The sequence below is a fragment of the Athene noctua genome, chromosome 19, assembly GCF_965140245.1.
Source record: "Athene noctua chromosome 19, bAthNoc1.hap1.1, whole genome shotgun sequence".
Lineage (NCBI taxonomy): Eukaryota > Metazoa > Chordata > Aves > Strigiformes > Strigidae > Athene > Athene noctua.
The window spans coordinates 3,973,301-3,999,790 of NC_134055.1; the positions used below are offsets into that span (position 1 = coordinate 3,973,301).

Here is a 26,490-nt window from a genome sequence, read left to right on the forward strand (position 1 = left end):
TGCACTATTTACTCAGTTTCCCTCAAGGTACTCTGTCTTAGGACAAAAAAAGCATCAAACCATACTTCAAAACTGAATCAAATATATTTCCTATAGAATTAGCATGTGTTAAACCAGTATAATGCAGCTTAATATGCCTTTCTAAATAATTATGATCCCGAGCATGGTAATGCTCAGACAATCTCTTCTGAGAAGCTGTGACACAATGACTCGTCCTTTCAACTTACATATTTTCTTTTGTTCAGAAAAAGGGTGGAGTTAAAAAAGCGGGCGGTAAGGATTTCACCTTTGTCATTAGTCCATGAAATACTTCAGAACAAATCTAAGTTTAGTCCCCCAAAATAACTAAAGGCAGACTAACTGACGTTCAACAGAAAAATAGATGTTATATTTTAAACGTACTTTTCTCAGCACTGTATTCAACATTTGGGTTAGCAGCTGAATCTCCTTCCGCATTAGTCAACCAGTTTGTAATTGACTTCAATACCAGACTGTTTGATTGCATAACCTGAACCTTGGCTACACCTTCTTACCTTCGGTTAAGCTATTTCTTCTCTGTGTTTTCTTAAATTTAGTCGGGTTGGAAGCTAGTTGGTTTCTCAGTGTTTCATAATGGAAAAGGTGCAGAACACATAAAATCAGGGAAAAAAAAAATTTGTTATTTTCCCTGTCCAAGCTAAAGAGTTTCAAAGCAGGATTCTGGGCTTGAGAAGAAGTACACTGTGACCACAATGTTTTCCTGTTGCCAAGCCCTGTGGTAGATACTGTGTTCTTGTTGTGGTGACGAAGTAGGTTCCTACACCACAAGTAAATGTCATCCCTACAAAATGGAATAATTCTAAACTCAGCATGATCGTTAAAGCTCTTGGCTTTCAGAAAACTGGGACTTAAGCAGCGAATCAACCAACCTATATTTATTTTTGATTCAGTGCTGTGATGTTATCTAGTCAGAATCTTACTGTTTTGTGCAGTCATAAAATTCTCTCATGTCACTCACTGTTGTGCAGTGATGCTGTGAAATGCAAGAGAATTCCAGGCACATGTAAGAAAATATCAACTTGCCATGGAAGATTTATTGGTGAGGCAACGGTCAAATTCTTTCTATATACGCAATTCTAAGCCTGGAACAGCTTCCTTGTCTCCAGCAGATGAGAACGAAATCTGGCTCATTTAATCTAATTTTGTCTCCGCCAACAGATCCTTCTCTCTAGTTCTGGTCTGCAGAGCTGATTTTTGTAATAGCTTCAATATGAAAAAAAAATTTAAATCCCAGCATAGAGAACCTCCAGTGCTTCCTTTGGATGTTTTGTAACTCCCACTGCTAGCCAATAACCACACAACTTTTTTATTTTGATAATGACACCTGGAATACTGGAAGTTCTAACATTTACTCAGACAAAACAATTTATCTTGGTATAACAGGATCAGCATCTCAGCTGGGGCTTCTGGATGCTGCTCTACTACAAACAAAATAAAAACCCACAGTCAGCTGAAATTAATAGTATATTGGAGACATGTCCTTACTCTCCTCACACATAGAACGTGTCGAGGATATTAAATCAGAACACAATAAACAGAGAGAAATGGATTTTTCCATAAATATCAGACATGTTAGATAGCAGCTATCACTACTAACCAGCAGCGCTTCTCAAAATATTGCTACAACATTCTTAATGGATGGTTTTTCCTTGTGGCTACGTAGGCATGTGTACTGTGCTAGCTCCCCCCTCCTCCTGCACTGCAATACGTAGGAAGCTATTATTCCCAAACGGAGCATTTGCTTGCTGACATCACATGCAGTAGGATCCTTTTGTTTGCCTGTGTCTCCTGCGTTGAAATGTTTGTCTGAGTCACAAATCCCTCTGCCTTTCTTCTATGTCATTCTTGCTTGAGAGCTTTCCCCTGACTCAGTTTTTAAATCCTGACACAGCCCAGTTTGCTGCATGGCAATTGAATACTTTTCCTTTTAATATTTTATTATGTAATTTACATCTAAACACTCTAATGATCCAAAAATCGCTGCCACTTCTTTTTTTTTCTTTTTTTGCAGCTTTTTGAATAGAGAGGTTTTGTGACTCAGATTCAGCACTGAATTTTGTTTCAAGGCAAAGGGAGTTAGTTTAGTGTTACTAAATTAAAAATTAAAGATAGTGACTCCCACAACTTGAATTCTCCATTTAGCCTGCTGCCTGAGCTTCCTCAGCTATAACATTATCAAGCTCTATGCCAGAAAGGAGTTATATGTGTGCATGTGTACAGACAAACACTTCTCATAATTGAAGTAATTACTGCTTTGCACTGCAGTACCTTTCTTCTCCTCTAATAATCTTATCGACTTGTTTTCTCTTAATAAAAAGAGGACAAATCCCTGCTGTATTTTCAGTGTACATTCATTCTTTCATTTCGTTCAGATTCTGGAGCTGCTAATATATTGCTGGTGTCTAAGAAGCCTGGATTTCCTCTTCATTAAAGCCACGAACAAAACAGATCCTGATTACAGAATCTTCATTCTGAATGCTGTGGTAAAAGAACACGGAAGCTAAGGGCTATGCAGCAGTTTGGTTCAAGCTTGAGTGATGGTAAAATATTCTTACTTACTAAGATAGGAACATAAAATTACCATGCTGGATTAAATCTTTTGTCCTTCAGACCTAGTCTTTCATCTCTATTGTTACCACTACAAGATAAATGAGAAGTTCAAAACAGTGCTTTGATTGTCCTTGATCAAGGACTTTGCAGCAGGTAAGGGCTAATGCCCCCATCTGGCATAGCATTTGGGCTTGTATTTATCTTAAAGCATCCATCAGCAGCTCCACTGCCTTCTGCCCTGGTCTGAGGCATGTGAGCAGACTGCTGCACGAAACCTTGTTAAAATTCAGATACATGCAAAAGCTGATGAGTGGTCGAGACCTGTGTCATTAAATGCACTGTATTAGATGCTCACATTTCATTGTTGTTTTACCCAAAGAAGTAGTTGTATTCTCCCCATCTCCCCCCAAAAACCTGAAGCCTCTTGTTATAGAAAATACAGATTTTTATTATAAAACTAAGCCACACACAAAGGATTTTCATCAAACATAAATTTGCATATTGCAGTCCTAATGTTAAAATAATGTCCAGAGCAGGAATTTAAGGCAGAGTCTCTCAGGCTACCTTTGGTTGCATGTTCTGTATGCAACTGTTCTCACGTAGCACACTTTTTTTTAACATTCAACTTCTGAATCGCTATTACTTTTCCTCCTCTCTCCGTGGCCGCTTGCGAGGGTTCATTTCAGTATCTTCTGCATTTTGAGTGACAGCTGGAGGCTGCACATCTCGGAAGCCATGAGACTGTAACATATAAGCAAAATCATGCGGTAACACTTCTGTGGATATAAAGCATGAGTAACTAGTTCCCAGAAGATCAGAATAAGGTATGATGCTGTCATTTATTTTAGATGAGCAGCCATGGAACGTTTATAGACCACGCTAAGGTCAGATCTGCAAGCTTTTCAACCACACATGCCAACTAGTAACTCTGTCTCCTCATTTTATTTTTTAAAGATTTTTTTTTTTTTTTTCACCAACCAGGCTATCATTTTCATTTTACCACTAATAACCCCTATGGCTGTGAAGCACTGCTTTTTCTGTAAATTAACTTATGTTGCCTATTTAAATAAACTAAAAGCCTAATCCTTCGGCCCTTATTCAGGCTCCCACAGAAGCAAGGAGATGACTGGATTAATTGCCTCAGTCATTTTCAGAAACAAAACTGAATTTCTAAAACCTAGGGTATTTTTGTTTCATGCATCTACTTAACGAACTGCAAACATCAGTGAGACGTTTTAAGAGAACAGCATTTCTGAATCAGTTTCTAGACTGCAAAGACTGTCCCAGCACAGTAATTTATAGGACACAATGGGATAAGAACCTTTAACTGCCAAAAACTAAATGTACAAGTGAAAACTAGATGCCGCTACTCAGGAGAGAGCTTAAAGTGATCTATTTGGCTTAGTGCCATTTGTATTTTCTGTTACCTTAGCTCACAATTTAATGATTTTAAAAGATTTTACAATATGAAAGATCTAGAAAATCAGTTAGTTAAACATGTTATCAATGCAGATGGAGAAACTGAGCTGATATGGGAAGCTGCAACTGTCTTCCCATCTCCAGACAAATGCTGTGCAGGGAGCACTGCTGACAGCTCAGTGAATACTCTCAATGCAGTGCAGACTTACAGAGGAAAAGGGGTTAATCAGAAAAAGAAATTGCTTTGGGGATCCTAAATGCTCACAGAGAGGCAATGTGGGGATGAGAGCAGTTCAGGAAAGCTGACATTTTAGGTTGGTGCAGTGTGAAAAGCAGGTAGAATTACTATCAGACATGTGACTTTTCTAAAATGCCAGTGTGTCCCACACCAAGATCAGTCCAAAACAAAGCCAAACCCAATCAAAATGTTTAGCTTAAATTTCTCATCTCTGTATTCCTATTTCTAAACGCCTCACCTCACACAGCCTATGATTTTAAAGGAACAAACAGCAAGAGGTTCCACAAGGGCAGAATCTGTGCAGTCCCTCTGCTATTATAAGCAACTCAAGTGTTATTCTAAATAGCGTAATGGGGAATCTTCAAGTTTAGTGTTTCACTGCTGCTTGCATCTAATCTCTGCCATTTCCCTTAGGCACAAAGGTGGATCTGTAGCCAAGAATCCACTTAATCCAGCATGCTAGCCTCCCAGTGAAAGCATTCCAATGGTTATAAAGGCCAGAACACGATAAAGTAGGCTGCTTACTATGGATGTTTTGCATTTAAAGGCATGTACCTTCTGGGCACAGCACCTCAAAAATACAAGAATTTTGTGTATATTTCTGAAGCTTATTGGTGGTTTTTAGATGGCGAGAATGTGGCTAATGGAACCAAGGACCTACAAAGCTCAGAGTCTCTGGTCATTTTGAACTGCTCTTTTAACATCTTCTGGTGTCTACAAACGCAGACTGCATCAAGACTGACAAAGGTAGATGGCTTTACTACTTGAGCAGTATTCTCAATGCTGGTCTGGCAGACTCTCCACACTTCAGGGAAATACTGACAATTCCTACCCAGAAGATAGGTCCTGGGTCTCTGTCTTTCACGGTAAAATAATCAGGTCACATTACAGGGGAAATTTAGGTGAATCAGATGATCTACTTACTCCCTCCTGCATAAATCGATTTACATTTCTGTACTCTGCATTTAAGAATGAATCCTTATCAGCCTGTGAAACAAACTCTCTTTCATTTGCTGGGTGCTCCACAGCTTCCACACTTGCTCAAAGTGGTGACTGACTTGCCAATATGCTTGAAAGGTCACAGCTGGAAAAAAACCTAAAGCTCTGTCACTAAATTACACGCTTTTCCACCGGCCTACAGGCGCTGAACAGCCAGTTTGTCATTGCTACCAAAGTATCTCATTTGCATAAGCCTAATCATCTTTGAGGATCTAGGCTTGAAGAATTTATTTTTTTAATTATCTTTTTTTGTATGCTGGTTATAGATAGATGTGCTATATCAGATTTGGAAACATTGAACACGTATTTACATCTTCCAGTTTAACTACGGAGATGGGAATGAGAAATGATTACAGCAGACTGTTACCATCAGACCTCAATTTCATGAAAGAAACAGGGATAATACATTTTTTACTTACAGAAACCATATGCTGAAGCAGCTCAACAGGATTAAGGGAAAAAACACAGGGATAATCTTAAGTTTTAACTAATCTTTGGTTACGATACACTCTCAACTGTATTTCAAGATTTCAAGACTTCTGCATTCACACAGAAGAAGAGAGCATAGCTGTTTTATAATGCATATAAAACTGAAAGGAAAAGGCAATTAAACGGTCTTAAGATAAAATCCATCTGTTTGTCAGCTGGAGAGAAAGGGCTGCATACTCACATCACATGATCTAAACAACCTTGGGATGTAGTCCCACTTACCCTTCCAGTCTTTACAGAACTAAGAATATACGGATCTGTAGTATTTCTTCTATCCAGGTGAATACACTCAGGAGTGCAAAAAACCCTGATTTCTGTTCAATAGTTTGAAGATCTCATCTTATGGCAGCATTAGTATCTGCAGAAAATGCTATGGCAACGTGTTTCCATGAGGACACACAGCAAATAGTTATGGCATGTACCTATGTATCTGACATTTGAAGATCTAAGAGTCGAGTGGTGGGCTTTTTTTAAAACCTAAATACAGCTTAGACAGTATGTTTTCTCATTAATATGTATCTAAGCACTCCACAAAAGAAAATAATCACAGGATTTAACTAGGCATGAGTAAGGACTCCAGCCATAAGCTGGAAGTTCCTCATATGATAGGGACAGAAGAGAAAAACCTCCATGTATTGGCTGGTCATAGGGTCACCGGTAGGATGGAGCTATGGAAGAGATAAATACAACCTAGGTTATACCAGGCAAGGCACTTAAAGCAGGGATGTGTAAATATATATATGGCACAAAGCATGGGTGAGACCTCTGCAATACCATGTATGATTCTGGTCACCCTTGTCCTAAAAAGATAAACTCAACTGGAGCAGATGCAGAGAAGAGCCACTCGGGAAACAATGACCTACCCAACAAGGGAGAAAACAGCTTGGCTTGTTCAAGTCTCCCAGAATGAAGGCTCAGAGGGTGCATGACTGCTCTCTGTAATTGCACTCAGGCCAAAAGTTAACATCAAGGGCAGATAAAATAAGCAGTACTAGCACAAGAACAGATGGGGACAGGCTGCCTGTAAATTTGATCTGGAAATCAAAATGTTTTAACTCTAAGAGAACCAACAAGCTGGGTCATTTTTCTAAAGAGAAAAGGTGCAAAATATTCGTAAACCTGGCGACATCCCAGTATTACTGGTTACCTTCAGAAAGCAGCTGAAAGGTAACACTAAGAAAGCAAATATCGTTCTCAGGTTTGTCTGTGTCTAAAAATTCCTTTACAGCCAAAAATTTGCTCCCATCTCTGTATCTCCATCCCAAAAGAAATACTAACTGTAATGTGATATGGTATGGTTGACTCCTTCTGACTCGGTGATTTGTACAATGTTGCCAACCTAGTTAAACAAAAAACAGATAATTATGATTAGTGAATACAGTAAGAAAAATTCCAAAATGACCACACCCAAGTTTTCCCACAATCATGGGCTGGGTGACCACTGGCATTCTTATGTATGTATTTTCATATAGCTCATTTAAACTTTGTTTTATTTCCCATCCTTACATGACTTGCCAGCTCAAATACATTATAGACCTAGTAAAAAGAACGAATGATTAATTAGCCTTGTTTCATCACTATATTTGATCACATTTTTGGAACAATGTTCATTACGAATTAATTCCAAATGCCACTTTCTTAAAATGCAAACAAAAAAGGTGTTGAGCACAACTCTCTCCTACTCCATTAAGCAATCATTTGTTCACTGACCTCTCAACATCAGGAGATACCCTCAAGAATTCAAATACTTCTTGGGGAGGTTTTTTCTAGAGATTTCACAAGCCTGTCAATATAACCTAGTGGATGGAGAATGAGAATAAGATGTTCTATTTCTAAGCCTGACCTTGCCACTGACATACAGCATAACCTTGAGAAAATCATTTCTCTTGTATTTCTCCTCTAACACTTGCTTGATTTTGTGCATTTAGACTCAAAGCAATCCATCCTGATTTGTGCTTATGCAGCACCTAGCCCAGTAATACACTTGCATAATATAGAGAGAAGATTGTAAAGCAGCTCAAAAGAAAGGGATTTTTCAATCAGTCCCAGGGCTGCTAGTCTGCACCATGCCCACCTTCCCAAAACTTACACTTACCTAAAGCCAATATAGAAAGTGTTCTGCTCTCTGTATCAAGACACCCTGCCAAAGATCCTGTTAATTATTTGTGGTTTTTTTTTTTCCTCCCTGAGGTGTCATTCTATTAGAGAGCACGTAATTACAGCCCGAGGAACACTGCCACTTCATATTAGCTACACAGGGAATTCCTCAGAACATTGAAGTGGTGGGTTATACTTTACAAAATAGCCCAAATTTGAAGCTTGCAGAAGCCATACTTTTACAAGCTCTCAGCTAGAGCTCTGCTGCATGCCTCTGACTCAACAGGATCTTTCCTCACAGCAATGAGAACCCTTATAATTAAGCTCTGACATTTTCAGTAGTAGAGAGAAAGGAGACAGGTATCACATTTGGCCAAAGCACAATTGGGGGGGGAAGGCAAATGGATTCTCAAACGGTCATCTTTGTGCCTCAATAACCTAATATAAAAACCAAGAACAAACCCACGATGGATCATCAGGTATAGGTAGTTTGTATAAAAATGCAACAGAATCTAGCTATTTTTGCTTTTTACAATAGGAGTTGCTATGCTTCTGCAGGCCCTGCTCCATATTAGCTGCGTATTTAGAACAGAAAATAAAACATATTTGTCTGTCTTTGGCTTGCTTTCTGGAACCTTGTATCCCCAACCTTCCTAGCTGTGTTGCAGAAGAAAAAAGCTCTTTACTTTTGATATATAAAATTAACTTTTCTTCACTCTGCAATCATTATGTTGATGCAACTTCTGTCTTATAAAGGCTGTTAACTAATCAGTGATGTTAATTTAATTCCAAATTAAACAGCCTGCTGTAATCGTTCTGCATTGCCTTCAAACTTAGAATTTAAAAAACAAAACTCCACAAGAATGTGTGGAGCTGCATTTTTCTTTCAAGTTTGACAAGCAAAACTATGCACAACAACATTCCAGCAGCATTTTTGTTCGCTGTTTGCAAAAGATTAGGGAATTGAAAGGTTTCTTAATCTCAAGTTGCTGCATTGTGATATATACACAAGACAAATTTAACTGCCCAGGAAAGAGAAGTGAGCTTGCAGTATAGTGAAGAGGAGCAAAAAGAACCAGGAAACTTCTAGAAAAGATCTCACTGCAACAGACAGAACTTCATACTGGTTTTACAAGGGTCATCCTCACTTCTTTGGGCTTCTAAAATCACCCTCCACATGTCAGCTCTGCACTGGGAGTAAATGCAGCTCGCTCTCTGCAGGTCACTGCAACTTGGTATCTGCATAGCTGTCTGGTTTTGGAGAACCACCCTGCTGCATTCAAAAACAGAAAGGTCCAACGGCTCCCACTGAGGCGCAGAGGCCAGTAGTCCTATAGTCTGTCCTGAGAATCACTACCTAGGTGGAAAACCTGCCTTGGCATCTTTGGCTTTGGACTGACTGGGGCCTAAAAGACTGAAATAAAGAAAGTCAACTGCCTGCCTGCAAAATGCACATAGTGGAAAAAAAAAAAAATCTTTCTACTTAGCCACCAGATCCTAAATGGTTGTATCTGAGCACAGCACTGCAGCAAGTTGACCATGGTGAGGAGGGGCATGACAGTTCAGCCCACACCATCTTAGGCTGAACCAGAAAGCTCTTCCTGAGCCCTGGTAGCCTGGGACGGGACAGACCAAGGCCAAAAGTCAAATTCAAATCCCTGCCTGGCCATTAGGGCCAGTCTGAAAAAGATTCTCAAATGTCCCATTTGTCAGTACCTTCCTGGCCTACATTTTCACTTACCTCTGACTGTTGTCCCAGTGAAAGATTAAACGGACAGTAGCAGCATGTCCCCAGCTTTCTCCTGGGTGAACAAAATGACAGGCCATTTTATTTATCTCCTATAACAGCAGCAGCATCAGTAAACTGAACTGAAATTAGACCAGTCTTCCAAAAAACCCCCATGATTAAAATATATACACCTTTCTTGCAGTAATGAATCACATCATCTTCATATGTGCAAGGATTTCACAACTAGTTTATCAAATATACTGAGACAAGGAACAACCTCTGTACTCACAGTGTGTTTTATAGAAAGCTTGATGCAATACTTCCATATATGTAGAAAGATTTTAGCTATACACCTAATAAAGGACAGGTTCTAGACAAATCTTGAAAACAGAGGCACCATGAAGAAAAGATTTTTCTAATTACTACTGAAGAAGTCTAGTGAGTATGTCTAAATCCTACTTCAAAACTGTGATACTCTGTCTCTCAGGCATAATTATGAGCAAACATCACTCCCTTTGGGATACAAGCTTTGGGAGAAAGTCAACGATTATTAAAGTATTAAGGGCCCCTGAAGCAGTCTTCTGCTTCTGACAGCAAAACGCAGAAGAACACAACCAAAAGCAAAGGGCGGGGGGGTTGTGGAGGAGAGAGAGAAGCTTGGATCATTATCCTATTTCAAGGGAAACAGTCCTACTGTTTCAGTTCACACCTGACCACAGGATCAGTCAATTTATAGGCAGTTTTATTGGGTGTTTTCCTCTGTTTATCCCAGGAGACAGTCAATAGCCCGAAGATGGATGGCATTTTAAACCAGCCATTTTGGTTAAGTGCTGCTGGAAGCCTCTCCTATTCACCTCCACACAGCCCAGTAACTTCTGAATCACGTGCTGGTCTCCATCATGTCACCAGCCCCGCATGCCTCGTGTGCTCTGGTATTTGTTATAGCACAAAGAAAACAAATGATTCAGCTGTAATGGAGACCTAGACCCTCTAGGCATCTTGCCAGACTGCGCTCCACTATATCTAAATTGAGATTAAAGATTTTGGCTATCGGATACAGTTCCGAGTCAGAGATCAAAACACATTTTATAATGGGTACAGATTCCACACCAGAATGTTTCCAACTGTATTGAATATGAGAGAAAAATGCTACTGTAAAAAGAGATATTTCTGAATTAAACTGGCTTTAGATTAATATTTGACCTCCTTTCTAAATATATCCAGTAGAAATGTCTAGGAACACCCAGCTTAGCTATCACTAGTGGGAAAGAAGCTGTCCCCTTCATAAAGCTCTTGACTTAATACCTTGCAGCATCTGTGCTTTTTTTTTTTTTCCCCATAATTAAGAAATTCCCTTCTGCTAAGAAGCTGAATAAGGGTTTAGAGATTAATGCTCTTCTGAAATCTTAGAAAAGGCTGTTTCTGCAGCTTAGCAATCAACAGGGGAAAAAACCTATTTAGGGGACGCAATAGGATTGATTTTACTTGGGGGGTTGCTGCTGCATCCTCCCCCAATAGTTTCTTTGGCTACAACCAACCATGGAGGTTCTTTAGTCTTTAGGAGGAGGCTGTTGAAATAGGATTCCCTCAGAGTGGGTCGTAAAAAGCACCTTGTAATCCACCAGCTCGACACTTGCACTGAGTCTATGGAATAGATTCCATCAAAGGGAAAACATCTTTGTACCATTGTGAAATGCTCAACTTGAGATATTGCTGTGTAGGATGAGGGCAATGTATGTCTTAGCTTAAAAATTTTACCAACTGGTACAAAGTTTCATTTTTGCAAGAGTACACTGCTCAGTTTAACAGTCCTCTGCTGTTACACACACATTCTGGTGAGAGTCGCCATCGGTTTATGGTCGATAAGAGGTTATGTCAAATGAAATGTTTGTAAAAGAAAATATGCACAAGAAAATAAATGATATCTTTGAATTATAACCTACTCTGAATGTCTTCACATTCTTCACTGTCCCTATGACTCAATAAACACAAGAGCTCTCAAACAACACTGGCTATTGAAAAAAGACAGAATCTATTAGCTTTAATTGAGTTTGTAGCCAGAAAGGCTGCCAAAAATAATACATCAGAGAGCAAGAGGCAAAAACAACAAAAGGGGTCAGATACTGGAAGCTGGGTCTCTATCTGCATGCACAGGTCAAAATTCCGCATTCTTCACATTCTCAAAGGAGATGGTTTGCATTTGTTCATTTTATCTCATATCTGTGCCAAATGGTTCAATGCCCGTACAGACACCGAGAACATCTTTGCCTTTGTACTGTCCCCTTCTCCCCCCCTCCAGAACAAGGGAATCATTACTTAGTTCAAAAGGAACTGAAGCTGTGGACAGAGAATTTGTGCCCTTTAAGCCCATCATAATACAAAGTTACAACCCAAAAAGAGATTTAAATGCTGAGCTTCTTCCTAATTTGACAAAATCTCTGCTTCAGAAGAACTGTTCTATTTTCCCCTGTGACCGCAGCAGAAGAGTCTGCATGAAGACTCATGAAGAGTCTCGGGACAGGACAAAATGGAGCAACCTGTAAAAAACAAACTCCCTATGGGCAGGCTGTAGTTGGGGTTCCCACACAGAACTTCTCTCTACATCGTAACTGTAGAGAGCAATGGGTAGAGAGTTCCAGCTATGCAGCAAATATGAAATGACTTTGCAAATAATTAATGGTATGTGTTCAAGTGTAATAGCAAAATAAACAATTTCAACTGTTTTGCAAAGGCAGTGAATGATTCTCAGGGAATTTACAAAACTGCAGCACAGTTCGAGGTGTGGAACCATTAAGCTGTGTTCTTCTCTTAGTGCTTTAACCTGTTCATCACCACATTCCTGCTAGAGATTTACTGCCCCCAGGTCCACCCCAACATTTTTTGATGACATTCACTAGCCAATTTCAGTCTAAATTATATGATTTATCAGAGGTTTGCTTATTATTTAAATAGCTCCAGCTTACCTGGCCCACTTTGGGCAGAAATGGATTGGGAGACAATCACATAAACAGCTCAGCCAGCATATAGGATGAGGCAGTGACCTCCAGGAGGGGTAGTGGCCTCCTTAGCTGACACAGCTGCAGCTGGAACAGAGGTAACTCCACAGCCCAAGATCCTCAGGGGAAGGCTGCAATACATTAGCTGCACGTCTCGAAACCTACTTACGCAGAGAGTTCTTAGTGCTTCCCCATAAAGGGTGATTCAGTCATCTTAAGGAATACTGATAGATCTAATATCAAGTTTAGTATTAAAAATTTTGGTTTAAAAAGGAAAAAAAAAAAAAAAAATCCACCAACGCTCTCAAACTGTGTGTTTCTGCCATCTAAAAATGTTGTGACTTTTAAAAATATTTGTAATCGCTTTTTAAAAATCTAACCAGGATTCTAATCTGCACATCATGTTTGAGTTTAGAATAAAATTTGATAGTTGCTAATTATAACCACAATGCTGACATAGATAAGCATTGCTGTAGAGTTCCACAACGCTAGCAGTTCCAGATGGGTCTAATATTTTCACCATGGATTCTGCTACACTGCAGAAATTCAGCATACAATTTCATTTTATTTGTACGTGATGTCAAAAGAAAGGAAGTCATATATTTGAAGATTGAATCAGTTTTCAACTCACAAGCTAAACACCTACCTAAAGCAGGTACCAATGTGGACTGGCTTTGTCCAATCCTTGTTGTCATTTGGTTTGTCAGAACTACCTAAAAGAGGAAAACAGAAGCAAACAAGAAAATCTCCAGAAAAGAAGCATACTCATGGGAGGAAAGAGGGATTTTTCAAAAAGCTTAGCAATAAACTAGTTACTCAGGCAAAATTCTTGCCAACTGCAATGAAGCTTCCGTGTTTAACAAGAAAAAACTGTAGAGGTGCCTCATCTTTTCTCAATAGTCAAAACAAAATAAGACAACGCTGCAAAATATATTTTCAGTTTGCACGGAAGGTAGATTTCTTTCAACCTAAATTTCTCCCTTCTCAAGGAATGCCAACTCTACACAACTCATACATTCCACTGTATTTGTACTAAATACTGTTTGGATCTGTATTCAGATGCACATGACTTGTACCAGCCCTCTTTACAGAGATAGATTTCAGTCACTGTGGCATAAATGAACTTGGTGGTGCTGCTCAAAACATGCATAAGCCTAGTGATTAACAGAATATCTGCACCTTGTAGTCTAAAAATGCGCAAGTGGGTACAATACAAAGCAGAATGAAAGTGAACAGACAGAGCGGGGGAGTGTTTTCGCAGCACGAATCACTCGTAGGAGGTTCACAGACAGTCTAGGTTAGATCCCTGGTAGAAGAGGGGGTGGGTGAGACAGAAAAGAGCCAGGAATATTAATTGCAAAGTTCATTAAAAATGAAAAATAAAAAATTGTACCTATCTTAAGCCCTAGGGGTTTTCATTGTTTGACGTACTCGTATGATTCTTGCTTGAACAGTTAGAAAAGTGTGCGAGAGCAGGCAGTTCCACTGAGCATGCAGGGCATTTACAGAGCCGAAAGCCTCAAGACATACACTGCTTATCTGAGAGAGGTAACTCATCGCATATGGACTGTAACAGCCCCAGGCAGGCTCCCCATCTCACTGCTGGAGAAGGGCTGCTCTGGACATCCTAGCACAACCCCCTGAATTCACCTTTAGAAACCAGAGGAACTTACACTAGAGCATTCAGGCTGCCTGGCTTTGCTGCCCAACAGGCATCTCTGGCACACAAGGTGAATTTAGACTGCTTGGAACTACATGGAACTAACTCAAAACCCAACGAGAGGGCCACCCTGAGCTAAACGATTGCTGAAGCTCTGTGACTGATGGCTTTTTTAGCAAGCGTTTGTACCAAACCGCTCACTTGTTCAATGGAAATAAGTTACACACGTTTCCCTTGACCACAGGTAGAAAGACTATATGATGACATCTGCTCTCGTTCAAGGACACCAGGTCCCAAATTTATGAGCGAAAGTGCTCAGCAAACTGGAGGCTCTGCAAATCCAGCAGTCATAGAACATTCATCTCCCTTGGTACCCACAGCAGCAGGAAGAAGCTTCACAATTGATGGCAGGGTGAGAGAGAGGGAATGTTCTGAGCAGCAAGGCCAACCGCCTAACCCTGGCGGAATGTAGGGCTGCACTCCTTCCCTTCTGCAGCTATCAGAGGAAACACAAGGGGAGGCTTATTTTTAGCCATTGGGAACAAAAGCCAACTGAACAAGAGAGTTGTGGGTGACAAGGTTGCGAGTCACCTGGAAACAGTTACAGGCACAAGCACCATTTTGAGACTGTTTAAGCTCCAATTCCTGAACAATGCTTTTCTGTGCTGTAAAAAACTTGCCAAAACAACTTCTGGAACAGATGTAGCTTCTGAGTGCCATCTGCTGGCTACGTGGCTGCAGATTTGCTGGCCTCCATATTGGCGTAAATGATGTAGAAACAATGCCCAGGAAGGAAGCTATGGGTTTCCATGGATGCCAGAAGAGCAAGCCAAACCAGCAGATAAAGTGGTTTTCCTCCCTAAGAACGGTTCCTCCACTAAGGCTGTCGTTTATTTTTAAACGAAGAGTGGAAAGTTTTGTTGGAACGGCTAAATACTCTGATGTGTTTTAATGTGCACACTTTGCAGGTAGAAGTCACCAAAGGAGCATTCCTTGTCCAACTAAATCATTAAAGAAGATGATGTGAAACAGCATGACAAATTGATACCCTACCATTTAATTAAGATCCATGGGATGCTTTTAATGAAAATTTTACTTATTTTGGCAAGTCTAGGAATTTTTCACCTAAACAGATTTGCCTGTGTGATCCATCTATATTTACTAGCCAACTTGGCAAGCACTAATGTAGAGGACATTCTAGCAGTTTTATTTTGCTGTTTACAGACATCTGCTTAATTCTTTGCAATGTATTTATTCCAAAGTAGCATCTTTTGTGATTTAAACCTGCCACAGCCTTACCGCTGATTTATGATCGTTTGCGATGATGATCAGCTGTTGTGCCAGACCGTTCAAAAGCCTTGTTCGGAGCGAGAGGTCCTCGAAGTCATGGCGAAAAGGAAACGCAATTCCATCAACCACCACCAGCCGGACCTAAATGCAGAAGGAAAAACTACCATTACTATCCTACAGAGAAATGACAAAAAGCAGTAAGACCTCTTTCTAAGTGCACTGGAATGTTTTATAGATGACAAACCTTTATTTCTCACTCATACGTGCAGGACTGCATCACAGGCAGTCTCCCTCTCTCTCCAGGAGACAATCAGCACCCCACAAGAGTGGAGGGTAAAGAGCTTCCAGCTCCAAACGCAGCAGTACGCTTGCTAAGAGCAGTACTGCACTGTGCACAGATACCAGCTCAGACCATAGCTGCGCTACTTTAAACAAAATGCTGCACTAAGCTCTCCCGTTAGTTAACTCAGCACAGAGCTGCCCTTCTGACTGTTCCCAGTTTCAGAGCTCACGCACTTACAGCTAGCTGACTGATCCCTGCAGCACCTGGCACAGCATACAAAATAACAAAGATGGACTTAAAGCCTTGTACAAGAGAAGCTGGGGGAAAAAAATATCGTTAAACATCAGAATTGTACTTCAATCAACTCTCCATGAACACTAATTTATTTCACTTTCTGCCTCAAAAATTAAATCCCAACCAAAATTAGAATACGTGCTGTCTGTAGTCACTGTTAAGGTAACTCATCTGCTTCTAAGGTTCATATCAGTGATCTATCTTAGAAACAGGGATTTTTTAAGAGCTGCTCAAAGATATTCCAGACACTGTGCAATGGAGCTGAGTATCTATCTTGCCTGAAGGTGTTTGCTTTGGTGAATTATTTCTTTTGTTGCAATCATTAGCTGGAGCTAGAGCACAATGTCACTGCTGGCTCATCACCCTCAAGACACTATACAAACATTAGTCTGGGATTTTGATTTATTCTAACTTCATTTGTTGTAGCTGTTTTGATGACCCAAGTTTGTCTGAAATACAGAAGGGAGACGGATAGTCTTACAGCGTCTGCATGTTCACATGTCACTCAAATCCTAGGTATCTACAAGTTCCTGCATTAATGCACAAGATAACAAACTGAAAACAACACAAGAAAACCGATTTTCTGTATTATTGATTTAACTCGTTACTGAGAAGTCACTTTGGGACTGGAACATACAAGCCTGCAGCAAACATCCTTGTGAAACAGCCCTGGGCCTCCAACTGAAAACAAATAAATCATAATTTGAAAGATTAAGTAGTCGGGATTAAAAGAAGACATTGTTCTCTTTTCTCATTTTTCCTCCTTCCTGCAAATTCTCTTCTGTGAGCCTGTACATCTTCCTCATGCATAATTTTTTGACTTTAAGAACAATCAGTTTAACAGTATAAACATGACTCATGCCAGAAAGGAATATATATAGTTATGTAACTTGCCTATCGGATGAATATGTCCAGGTAAGATGTAATTTAGTTTGCTTTCTCCCAGTTGCATTTATTACAAAAGAGCAAACAAGTAGACTTAAAGTATTCAAGAGTAGGCTATACAGAGAAAGCTTGATGACACATGCCTTCCCCGTGTTAGTTTGTCTCTACTAGACCTTAAGGAATTAGGTTTGTTATGACAAGAATATTTTCTAACATGGTCTTTTTCATATTACTGTTCTTTCTCATATTGTTAACAAGATCTCAAACCAATTAATATTTCCAAATGACACTCTCTATGACTATGTCTCTCTCAAAAAAACCCCTAAAACCTGGAGGTTTCCTGTGGTCCCAGTCTCAGCTCCAGGTCTGCACAGAGGGATCAGACTAATTTTAATGAGAACTGGACTGCAATAAGCAATCTGTCAAATCACTTATAGCCTGTCCAAGGAATCACCAGAAGGTCTTACGGTTCTCCTGCAACCTTCAGTATTTCAGGCTCCAGGCCAAGCACAGATAATCAGCACAGATGGTACCAGAGAACTGCAGCCCAATGTAACTGTGCTAATGAAGCCATGTACTTTCCACAAGAGCAAACACAACAGGGCACCGTTAGTACCTGGCAGGGAAAGGGAAATACCAGACTACGCTAAGCAAAAGTAAGACTTCCATCTGCGCTTTCAAGAACATAGCAGCTTCCAAAAATTGGAGTGATACGCAAAAGACAACCTAACTCAAGAATACTGATTTGTGCTCTGTTAGAATGAGGCACAAGTCACCTTCCCCAGATCCTATTAGGGAGTGATCTGCTGTGCACAATCTAGAAATGTGGAAGGGAGGTGATGAAAATCTGCCCTACAATAGCATTTCACTAAGACACTAGGTACTAGGAAACTTTTTGGCTGTAGTCCACCCAAGAGTCAAGCTGCAGGCTCTGGTTGCTTGTAGCAACAGAAGATGTGTTGGAAAGAAGGAGAAGAGTCACTTTCTGGATGCCAAAATGGTGCCAGGATGCTTCTGGTCCTCAGTGATCTTCTAGGACAAAACAAATGGCCCTAAGCCTTTCTGATGCCCCTGCATCACGGGCATCACACACACGCCTGGCTTGGAGACTCTTGTAAAGCAGTTCGGTGATGATTCATAACGCAGCGCTCATAGACATGTAACAACATGTGGCAGCATAGATCCAGTATCCTTGCCTCAAGGTGGAGATTCGGGATGATGGCAGCAGTGGTAACAAAAGCAAATTACTCTCAAGAGTAATTGGGATGGGAATAAAAAAAGCAAGCAAGCTTTACATTCGTAGTCTGGCATCGGCCAATATATTACTGCCAAGCTGATGAGGTACCAAGGTGTTACTCATGTTACTCTTACTGTAACAGATGAACATCCTTGAAAATCTTTAGTGTGAAGATGACTGATACCTTCTGATAAGTCTGCAGTAACCCTTACCTTTGAATGCTCTGAAAGAAAGTCTGGGAGGAGGTAGACCTGTGCAAGAAGCTCTACGTAGTCACGGCAACGGAAGTAATATATGTGAGAAAGGATACTTTCAAGAGAGAAAGTCTCCAAAGCTTTCAGATTATCTGAGAACAAATAAATAGATGAGTAAATGAGTCAGAAGTCTGCCAGCATACTGCATCATTCTACCAAACTATGCCTTCTGCATCTAGTAACAGCAAAACCCCCAGGAACAGAAACAGTCAAGGTAAAGAGTGTGAGGAACACACCTTCCATCTGGCTTGAAAGTCAAGAAAGTGGTGAGCAGATGCTATCTCAGCATTTGCACATAGATACACCGGAGCCTCCAAGGGAGTGCTCCAAAAATGAAAAATTTATTTCTGAAAAAAGAACTTTTCCAGTAAATAATTTTCAAGCCAGAACACCACCAGAGGACAACAGTAACTATTAATCATCCACTGTTTCATGCCCAGGCAGTAGCTCATTTAAGATGCTGTCCTTTTACCTCTGTTCAAACAGAAGTTTGCTGCATAAAATTACTCTAAGAGTTACCATAGAAGTTATGTCAGCATCCCCAACACACTGATGGCCTAAAGAATAAAACTCTTCATTAAATGCAACCTGGCTATGTTGACCTTATGCAAGAGCTGAATTCCAGCTACAGTTTTACAATATGGGGCTTCAGCAGCAACACTGCCTTAAGAAATTCTGCCATTCCTCTTCCCTTTCCCCAGCTGCTCTTCCTGTCCCTGGGTCACAGCACATTATCCCTCAGTTTTGCTGACAGAATTGTGTTTGGGTTTTCAATCATTAAAGTGCTAAAAAAAAAAAAAAAAAGAAAAAAAAAGAAAAAGCCAAACCCCCCACATACCTAAAAAACCCCACAAATCATCATGTGGAAAAATAATTATTCTTGAAGTAGATCAGCTCAGTCTGCAGCATGGCTTCACATACTGAGGCAGTTCAGGGTATGATACATACAGGTGGAAATAAAATGCTGGCAGCAAGAACTCCCGAAGACAGCACTGCTGCTGAAATCCCCAAAGTGTAAAACTGCAGCCTACGAGACGCGGGTTTCACTCAAATCCTAGCCTGCTAGGCAGAAGGAAACAACTTAGCAGCGTACCTTCTTCTTGATGAGCTTCAGCAATAAGCTGGCAATGCTGCACACAGGCAGTGGCAATCTCCACTACTCTGTCTACCATAAAACTTCCTTCAGTATCAATGAACACGGCTTCTCCCGCTACGCCCCCAAAGCATTCTGGGATCTGCACGTCTACCGCCAACTGCATACTGCCACGGGAAACAGAAAAAAAGATAAATATTTACATCACAAAGCTCTCCCCTCCCTAAAGTGACATTTCTGCTGTGGAATACAGCAGTACAGCCATTATCATGATTATATTTATAATGTCGTAGAAGAATCAGAAATTGGAGTCATGACAACGAGAAAAATGCAGTCTAAGTAGTTAAACTAAACAAAGAAAAGTGACTCTCAGTCACACAAAAGTAGTCTCAAAATAAAATACCATAGCTGTGTTTTCCCAACACCAGGCGCTCCACAGATCTCGGTGATTTTTGTTAGTTGCACACCACCTCCCAGAATATTGTCTAGTGCTGAACAAAAGGTGATGATGAAGCCCTGGGCTTGCTCTTCTTCCAGAAGTTCCAGGGCTGTGCACTTTCTGGTGGCACCTGATCCCCCAGCAGTCCTTGTTGCATCCCCATGACATTCCTGCCTCACAACCTGTAATGCTTCCAGTGCCTCTTCTTTGGAGATCCCAATTTCTACAAAAGTCAAAACCATGAAACGCTACCTTATTTTTATAAACAGTGATTTATGTGAAGTGTGAAGAGATAATTTAACTTGTTTGACAGAACCTGATCATTCCGCAGGGTAACATAAAAATATTAATCCTTCTACCATAATGCTGGCAAAACATCTCTGGAACTAACAATGTGATTTTCAAAAGAACTCAGAGCAATGACTCCCTGCATTTAGAATTCAGGTGACAGAAAGCTATCTGCAAATTAAAAAAAAAAAAAAAAATCAAAACTGCTGTTCATTTACATGGATGAGATCTGTCAGAGCAACTCACCCATTCTGCACTGATTGTGCTATCATATTAATTTCATCTGAAGCGAATAAGGTCCTGAAAAAGCAGTCAGGTTGCAGACTAGTAAGTGACAGTGACACCTACAGATCTTACTCTGAATTCTCAGGGTGATGCAGGGCTGAGCACCTTATGCATCATTTCCAGATCTGAAACACAGACCGAGTAGCAGAGATACCTGCAAACATCTCTGTGTGTCTATCTGCATACACACATCCCTCTCGGGATGCAGCTGCTTCACCTGGATCTTCAAGGCACAACTATTACCACATATTATTGGAGATAATAAAACTACTGATAATCAAAACTGTGATACACTTCTTACAACGGCTGTGCAACTCCTATTTTAGCTTCTTGAAAAAGGCAACCTTCTGGCTTGGTGGAAGTTTGTTTTGTTTAAAGCATATACAGTTGGGGAAAGAGGAAGGAGAGAGACAGAATCCTCCTGGTTTATCTTTTTTTGTATCCTATTTGCATCTATCAGCATATGAAGGCTCTTTTATCAGAATCGTTTTGGCTTGTTTGTGGGGTGGTGTTTTTTTTTTCTTTGCTTAGGCACACGTGAAAGGCAGGAAACATTTGCCCATTTCTCTGGACTCACCTGAGGCCTCAGTGACCCTTCCCTGGGGAGCTGCCACTCCAGTGCACACCAGGTGCCTCACCCACCCGCCCCGCTTCCCAGGCGTTAGCCACTTAAATAAGCGAACCCCCCTCAGCCCCCATCCTCGCTAAGAAGCTACTACGACAGTTCCGCGGTAGGGAAGGGCTGCGGGGCGGGGGGGGGGGCCTGCCCGCCGCGGGGATGCCCCGGGAAGCGGCCTGCAGCGACACGGGCCGCCGGGGCGCGGAGCAGCCGGCAGCGGGGACGCCCCACCGGTACCTTTGCTCAGCCCGCAGGGGCCGGTCTCCAGCAGCTCCTGCGCCGTCTGGAAGCCGGCGGCGACGAGCCTGGCCCGCAGCGCGGGGGCCAGGGGGAGGCCGCCCACCGCCCGCTGCATGACGGCGGCGGCCCCGCCGCCTCCGGGCCGCCCTAGGCCGCGACAGGCCCCGCCCCCTGCGCGCGGGGCTGGCCCCGCCCTCCCGGGCGCGCGCGCGCGCGCCGCCCTCAGGCGGGAAGGGGAGGAGGCGGCCGCGCATGCGCCACGCTGCGGAGCCGCGAGGCCGCGGCCGCGTGCCCTGAGGCGGGTGAGGCGGCGGGGCCCGGGGCGGTCACCCGCGGGGAAGGGGCCAGAAACGGCCGCAGGGGCCTGAGCAGCCCTGCCCCGGGAGCGGGGCTGGCCCGGCACTGTCTTCGTGCAGCCAGAGAGGCCTTTGCGAGGCCTGCGTGCCTGGCGGGCTCCAGGGGTGTTGCTGGCATCCCCCCAGTTGTCACCTCTCCCATCTCCTCCCGGGGACCGCGTTTCCCCGGGGCCAGGCCTTGCCCGCCAACAGCCCCTCATCGGCTAGTCCGAGGGGCAGGCCTTGCTCAGAGGGCACAGTGAGGCTGCTGCCGCCGCCCGTCTTGCGATTCATCTGGAGGAAACCACCATAACTGATCGTGTCAGCTGCTGCAGGTTTTGAAGTCAAAAATAAGTTCTTTGAGCTGTGGCATTTTGCAGCTTCATTCCTTTTCGTGCCTTTTCCTAGTTTTGTTGAGGAAAGAAGATGGCTCATGCTCTCCCTCTTCCAATGCCCTGCCCAGTCCAGCTTGGCAGTATAAAAGGTGATTCCTTGGAAGCTCAGCTGCATGGCTCTGTCAGACAAGGAAGCTATGTGAAAGTGAAGAAGCTTCTGAAAAAAGGTAAAAGCTAAGTTTAGACAAGTGTTGGCAGAAAAGTTATACTTTTTCCTGTATGCTTATATTGGCGGTAAAAAAACCAGCCAGCATACTGTCTGTATAAGGGAATTCTGTTTATAAAATGTATTGTAGTTGGCCTTTTCTGGTAAGTGGCACTAATGATTACATTAAAAAAAATGTATGAGAGTAAGTGAGTTGGGGGAAAAAAAAGTAATTTTTTGGCTGTAAAGAAATGATTGAGGCATTGTGAAAGTAAAATTCTGAAAACCTGCTTTAGGAATATACCCGTTAAATGGGCTTTTAGTGTTAATTCTGGTTGCAGAATGCTTAAGGTATGGTTTGGGTACTGGTATTGTTGGCACCGAGAGTTCTAGCTACATGCGAACGGGGAATTTTGTAGATGAAACCTCATATTTAATCCAGTTTTATTTCGGTTTTGATATTAAGACCTTCAGCAGCAGCGGCTGCGCGGGTCTGGCGAGGGGCGGGGCCCGCGCGCCTGCCTGGCCGAGAGGAACGCGTCTGATTGGTCATTTTGTGCGAATGAATGCAAATGAGGGGGCGTGTCCCGCCGATCGCGCCCTGCGCCGCCGTCCCGGGGGTGGCGGAGCCTTCCCGGGGGTCGCGGGTGGCGGTTCCGCGGGGCGGGGGCCGGGCGGCAGCGCGGGGAGGGGGGGGAGCGTTGTGTCGGGGGGGCGGCGCGGGGTGTCCGTGCGGTGGGGGCGAGTCCGCGGCGGTGTGGGCGCGGGGCGCGGCGGCGCGGGGCCAGGACTATACTCTCAGGGATCATTTCTGTAGGGGTTGACTAGAGGAGAGTGATCGTCCCAGTCCGGCGTCACAAGCCACGAGGAGGAGCGAGGCGCTGTCTCCTGAGCGCGAGGCGGGCGGGCGGCGCCGCGGGTGCGGGAGCCGCCCGCCATCGATGACCGTTCGCGGGTCCCGTTTGGGTTCCGTGAGGGAGAGAGCGCGGGCTGAGTGGTTTGTGGCCCTTTTTTTTTTAATGCGGTTCCAAAAATAGATGATCTTTGTTTGCTTTGTGTGGCAGGTAGTTCCTTGCGAGCAAACCCTTCCCGTTGGCACAGGGAGGCTCGCGGCTGCCTCCTGAGTCCCCATCCCGCCGGTATTTCGGTTTCCCACCACCCCCTCGGTGGGTTTCCGATAGCAGCGGCTCTCCGGGCTGCCGGGCGGATTTAGGTTTAAATGCCCGAGGGGATTGAAGATTGTTGTTCAGCGATAAGAAATGCGGTGAGAGGTTGTTCACAGCCGGGCAGGCGCTGGTGTTCTCGGGCCGGCCGTGGTGACGTTGGTGGGTGCTCTGGGGTTGTTTGTGATGCTGCGGAGAAACTGCTCAGTATTCGCTTCTCCTGACGCGTGGTGAGAATCTGTGTGACTCAGGCTGGACCTGGAGCGTGTTAGACATTTAACCAGTCTGAAGGGGGGCGGGGAAAAGCCGTTGCTGCTGTGCAATTCGTCCTGCAGTGCCGTGGAGGATGGGGAACAGGTTGTGTGCTGGGGCCGCAGGGTGTCTGCTGGGGTGGGGGAAACTGCGCACTGTTGTGTTGACACTACGGCGTGGTCCCTGATGCCCAGGCTGGGCCCAGAAACGTAGAGGACAGCGATCAGCACAGGGGAACTCCAGGGGGGTCTGTGTGTGTTCACAGAATCATCTCGGTTGGAAAGAACCCTGGAGATCATCTAGTCCAACCATTCGCCTAGCACAGTTCCCACCTACAGCATGTCCTTAAGCTCCAAATCGACCCTACTCTGGAACACCTCCAGGGATGGGGACTCCACCACCTCCCTGGGCAGCCCGTTCCAACGCCTAACAACCCGTTCTGTAAAGAAATGCTTCCTAATATCTAGTCTGAACTTTCCCTGGTGCAACTTGAGGCCATTCCCTCTTGTCCTGTCGCTTTCTACTGGGCTAAAGAGGCTCAAGCCCAGCTCTCTGCAGCTTCCTTTTCAGATCGAGCCGGTGCGTGAGCGGAGCCTGGCGGTGTGTTGGGCCTGGGTGCCCCTGGAGGCGCTGGGGGCGGCAGGCAAGGCCGGGCCGTGCTGCCCGGGGGCGCCCGGGCCTCTCCTCTGGTGCGTGGGGCGGCGGGAGCGCGGACGGACGCGGTTGTCCCTTGTATTGTGCCGTGAAACCGCCGCGGCCCGGGCCCGCGGGAGTGCAGCCGCCGCGCGGGGCGGGGCTGGCCGTGCGCACCGGGACTCGCGGGGGCGGGGCCGGCTGGCCGAGCGGCGCGTCCAATTGGTCGTTTTCTACGAATGATGCAAATGAGGGGGCGTGTCCCGCCGATCGCGCCCCGCGCCGCCGTCCCGGGGGTGGCGGAGCCTTCCCGGGGGTCGCGGGTGGCGGTTCCGCGGGGCGGGGGCCGGGCGGCAGCGCGGGGAGGGGGGGGAGCGTTGTGTCGGGGGGGCGGCGCGGGGTGTCCGTGCGGTGGGGGCGAGTCCGCGGCGGTGTGGGCGCGGGGCGCGGCGGCGCGGGGCCAGGACTATACTCTCAGGGATCATTTCTGTAGGGGTTGACTAGAGGAGAGTGATCGTCCCAGTCCGGCGTCACAAGCCACGAGGAGGAGCGAGGCGCTGTCTCCTGAGCGCGAGGCGGGCGGGCGGCGCCGCGGGTGCGGGAGCCGCCCGCCATCGATGACCGTTCGCGGGTCCCGTTTGGGTTCTGTGAGGGAGAGAGCGCGGGCTGAGTGGTTTGTGGCCCCTTTTTTTTTTAATGCGGTTCCAAAAATAGACGCAGTTTCCCCGAGCTGTGGCCCGTCCCCGCCGCTCAGGGAACAGAATAGACTTTCCCCCGCGGCAGCGTCCGGAGAGAGCTGCGGGTTGGTGGGGTGCTGCTGGGGGGGCCGGGGCACCCTGCTGCACTGCCCGTCGCCTCGCGCAGTCCCTGGAAGGCCGGTGTGGCTTTGGGGGGGTGCAGCCTTGTAGCCCGACGCAATGTGTCTCATCAGGGACCACTAATCACCGGCTCTATTAAATAGAACCAACCAACAACAAGCGGAACGGTCACTACTGACCAGCGGGTGTAAACTTGGGTTTTTACTGATCATGTCCTAGGATAAAGGAGGCTGCAGTTCCTTTGTGTGGCGGTGCCGGCTGTGTGGAATTACCCCCCAGCACCCCCCTTGGCGCTGTTTAGGAGGTGGTGTGTGGCTGTGTCGTGTCTCCAGCTGTTTAATTTGTCCCGATCCTGTTATCTCCAAGAATAGTCCCCGGTAACTGTCTTAACCTTCAAACCCCTTTCTTCTTCACAAAAGCACCGACCTTCAGCTGTGTCTGCACATTCCCGGAGCTGTACTGACACTGACCTAATTTATTCTCAGTAAAATGTTAGCAAGACGGTTTGGTTTACAACGGAATAAAGCTGCTGCCGGGCTGGGGGCGAGCCTGGCAGTTGCACGCCGGGTGACGAACCCGGTTTGAGGGCCAGCACGGGGGATTCGGCAGAAGCTGCTCGCTTCTAGCACGGACTCGCCGAGCAGCGGGGGGGACACAGCGGTTTCGGGGGCGGCCCCGGGGAGCGCGGCCGAAGCGTGGCCCGAAGCCGCCGGTGGGTGGGGCGGTGGCTGACAGCAGCGCGTCCGATTGGTCGTTTTCTACGAATGAATGCAAATGAGGGGGCGTGTCCCGCCGATCGCGCCCCGCGCCGCCGTCCCGGGGGTGGCGGAGCCTTCCCGGGGGTCGCGGGTGGCGGTTCCGCGGGGCGGGGGCCGGGCGGCAGCGCGGGGAGGGGGGGGAGCGTTGTGTCGGGGGGGCGGCGCGGGGTGTCCGTGCGGTGGGGGCGAGTCCGCGGCGGTGTGGGCGCGGGGCGCGGCGGCGCGGGGCCAGGACTATACTCTCAGGGATCATTTCTGTAGGGGTTGACTAGAGGAGAGTGATCGTCCCAGTCCGGCGTCACAAGCCACGAGGAGGAGCGAGGCGCTGTCTCCTGAGCGCGAGGCGGGCGGGCGGCGCCGCGGGTGCGGGAGCCGCCCGCCATCGATGACCGTTCGCGGGTCCCGTTTGGGTTCCGTGAGGGAGAGAGCGCGGGCTGAGTGGTTTGTAGCCCTTTTTTTTAATGCGGTTCCAAAAATAGATGAGCTATATTTATAAGTGATAGAAGCTGCCCGGCAGCTGTGGGTTCACATCCAAACCCCTCGAGGCTGCCGGGTTTCTTTTTAGCAG

The 26,490-nt window shown here is 45.0% G+C and overlaps 2 protein-coding genes and 3 non-coding genes across 6 annotated transcripts in view; 4 read left to right on the forward strand and 1 right to left on the reverse strand.

Annotated features, from left to right (window-relative positions):
* Positions 1–1,505: 1,505 nt before the first annotated feature.
* RAD51C (RAD51 paralog C) lies at positions 1,506–21,584 on the reverse strand. 2 transcript variants are annotated; one of them, XM_074923097.1, is made up of 9 exons: positions 21,421–21,584; positions 19,956–20,214; positions 19,553–19,719; positions 18,418–18,551; positions 15,516–15,647; positions 13,203–13,269; positions 9,573–9,633; positions 7,013–7,073; positions 1,516–3,330 (listed from the first exon to the last, which is right to left on the reverse strand). In XM_074923097.1, exons 1-9 carry the CDS (start codon positions 21,536–21,538, stop codon positions 3,229–3,231), a joined length of 1,101 nt encoding a protein of 366 aa, XP_074779198.1. In that variant the 5' UTR covers positions 21,539–21,584; the 3' UTR covers positions 1,516–3,228. The 2 variants fall into 2 exon arrangements, with proteins under 2 accessions (XP_074779199.1, XP_074779198.1); XM_074923098.1 differs by lacking the exon at positions 7,013–7,073 and having other exon boundaries at positions 1,506–3,330.
* A 600-nt stretch (positions 21,585–22,184) lies between these two features.
* TEX14 (testis expressed 14, intercellular bridge forming factor) overlaps positions 22,185–26,490 on the forward strand; it is a 28,887-nt gene continuing 24,581 nt past the window's right edge. The window contains exon 1 of the mRNA XM_074923235.1: positions 22,185–22,320. Coding sequence (XP_074779336.1) covers positions 22,185–22,320 — 136 coding nt within the window. The remainder of the gene's footprint in view (positions 22,321–26,490) is intronic.
* LOC141968521 (small nucleolar RNA U3) lies at positions 23,085–23,297 on the forward strand. The gene has a single exon (XR_012634884.1). It is a non-coding gene; the product is annotated as a small nucleolar RNA U3 (small nucleolar RNA).
* On the forward strand, positions 24,809–25,021 carry LOC141968531 (small nucleolar RNA U3). The gene has a single exon (XR_012634894.1). It is a non-coding gene; the product is annotated as a small nucleolar RNA U3 (small nucleolar RNA).
* Positions 26,153–26,365, forward strand: LOC141968530 (small nucleolar RNA U3). Its single transcript, XR_012634893.1, has one exon. It is a non-coding gene; the product is annotated as a small nucleolar RNA U3 (small nucleolar RNA).

Excerpts from the sequence above, each read along its gene's own strand:
- RAD51C (XM_074923097.1), bottom strand. The coding sequence starts at position 21,538 with ATGCAGCGGGCGGTGGGCGGCCTCCCCCTGGCCCCCGCGCTGCGGGCC. Across the intron at positions 15,648-18,417 it reads TTCTTTCAGAGCATTCAAAG|GTCCGGCTGGTGGTGGTTGA; the intron begins GTAAGGGTTACT and ends TTCTGCATTTAG. Across the intron at positions 7,074-9,572 it reads CACTGGGACAACAGTCAGAG|GTTGGCAACATTGTACAAAT; the intron begins GTAAGTGAAAAT and ends TTGTTTAACTAG.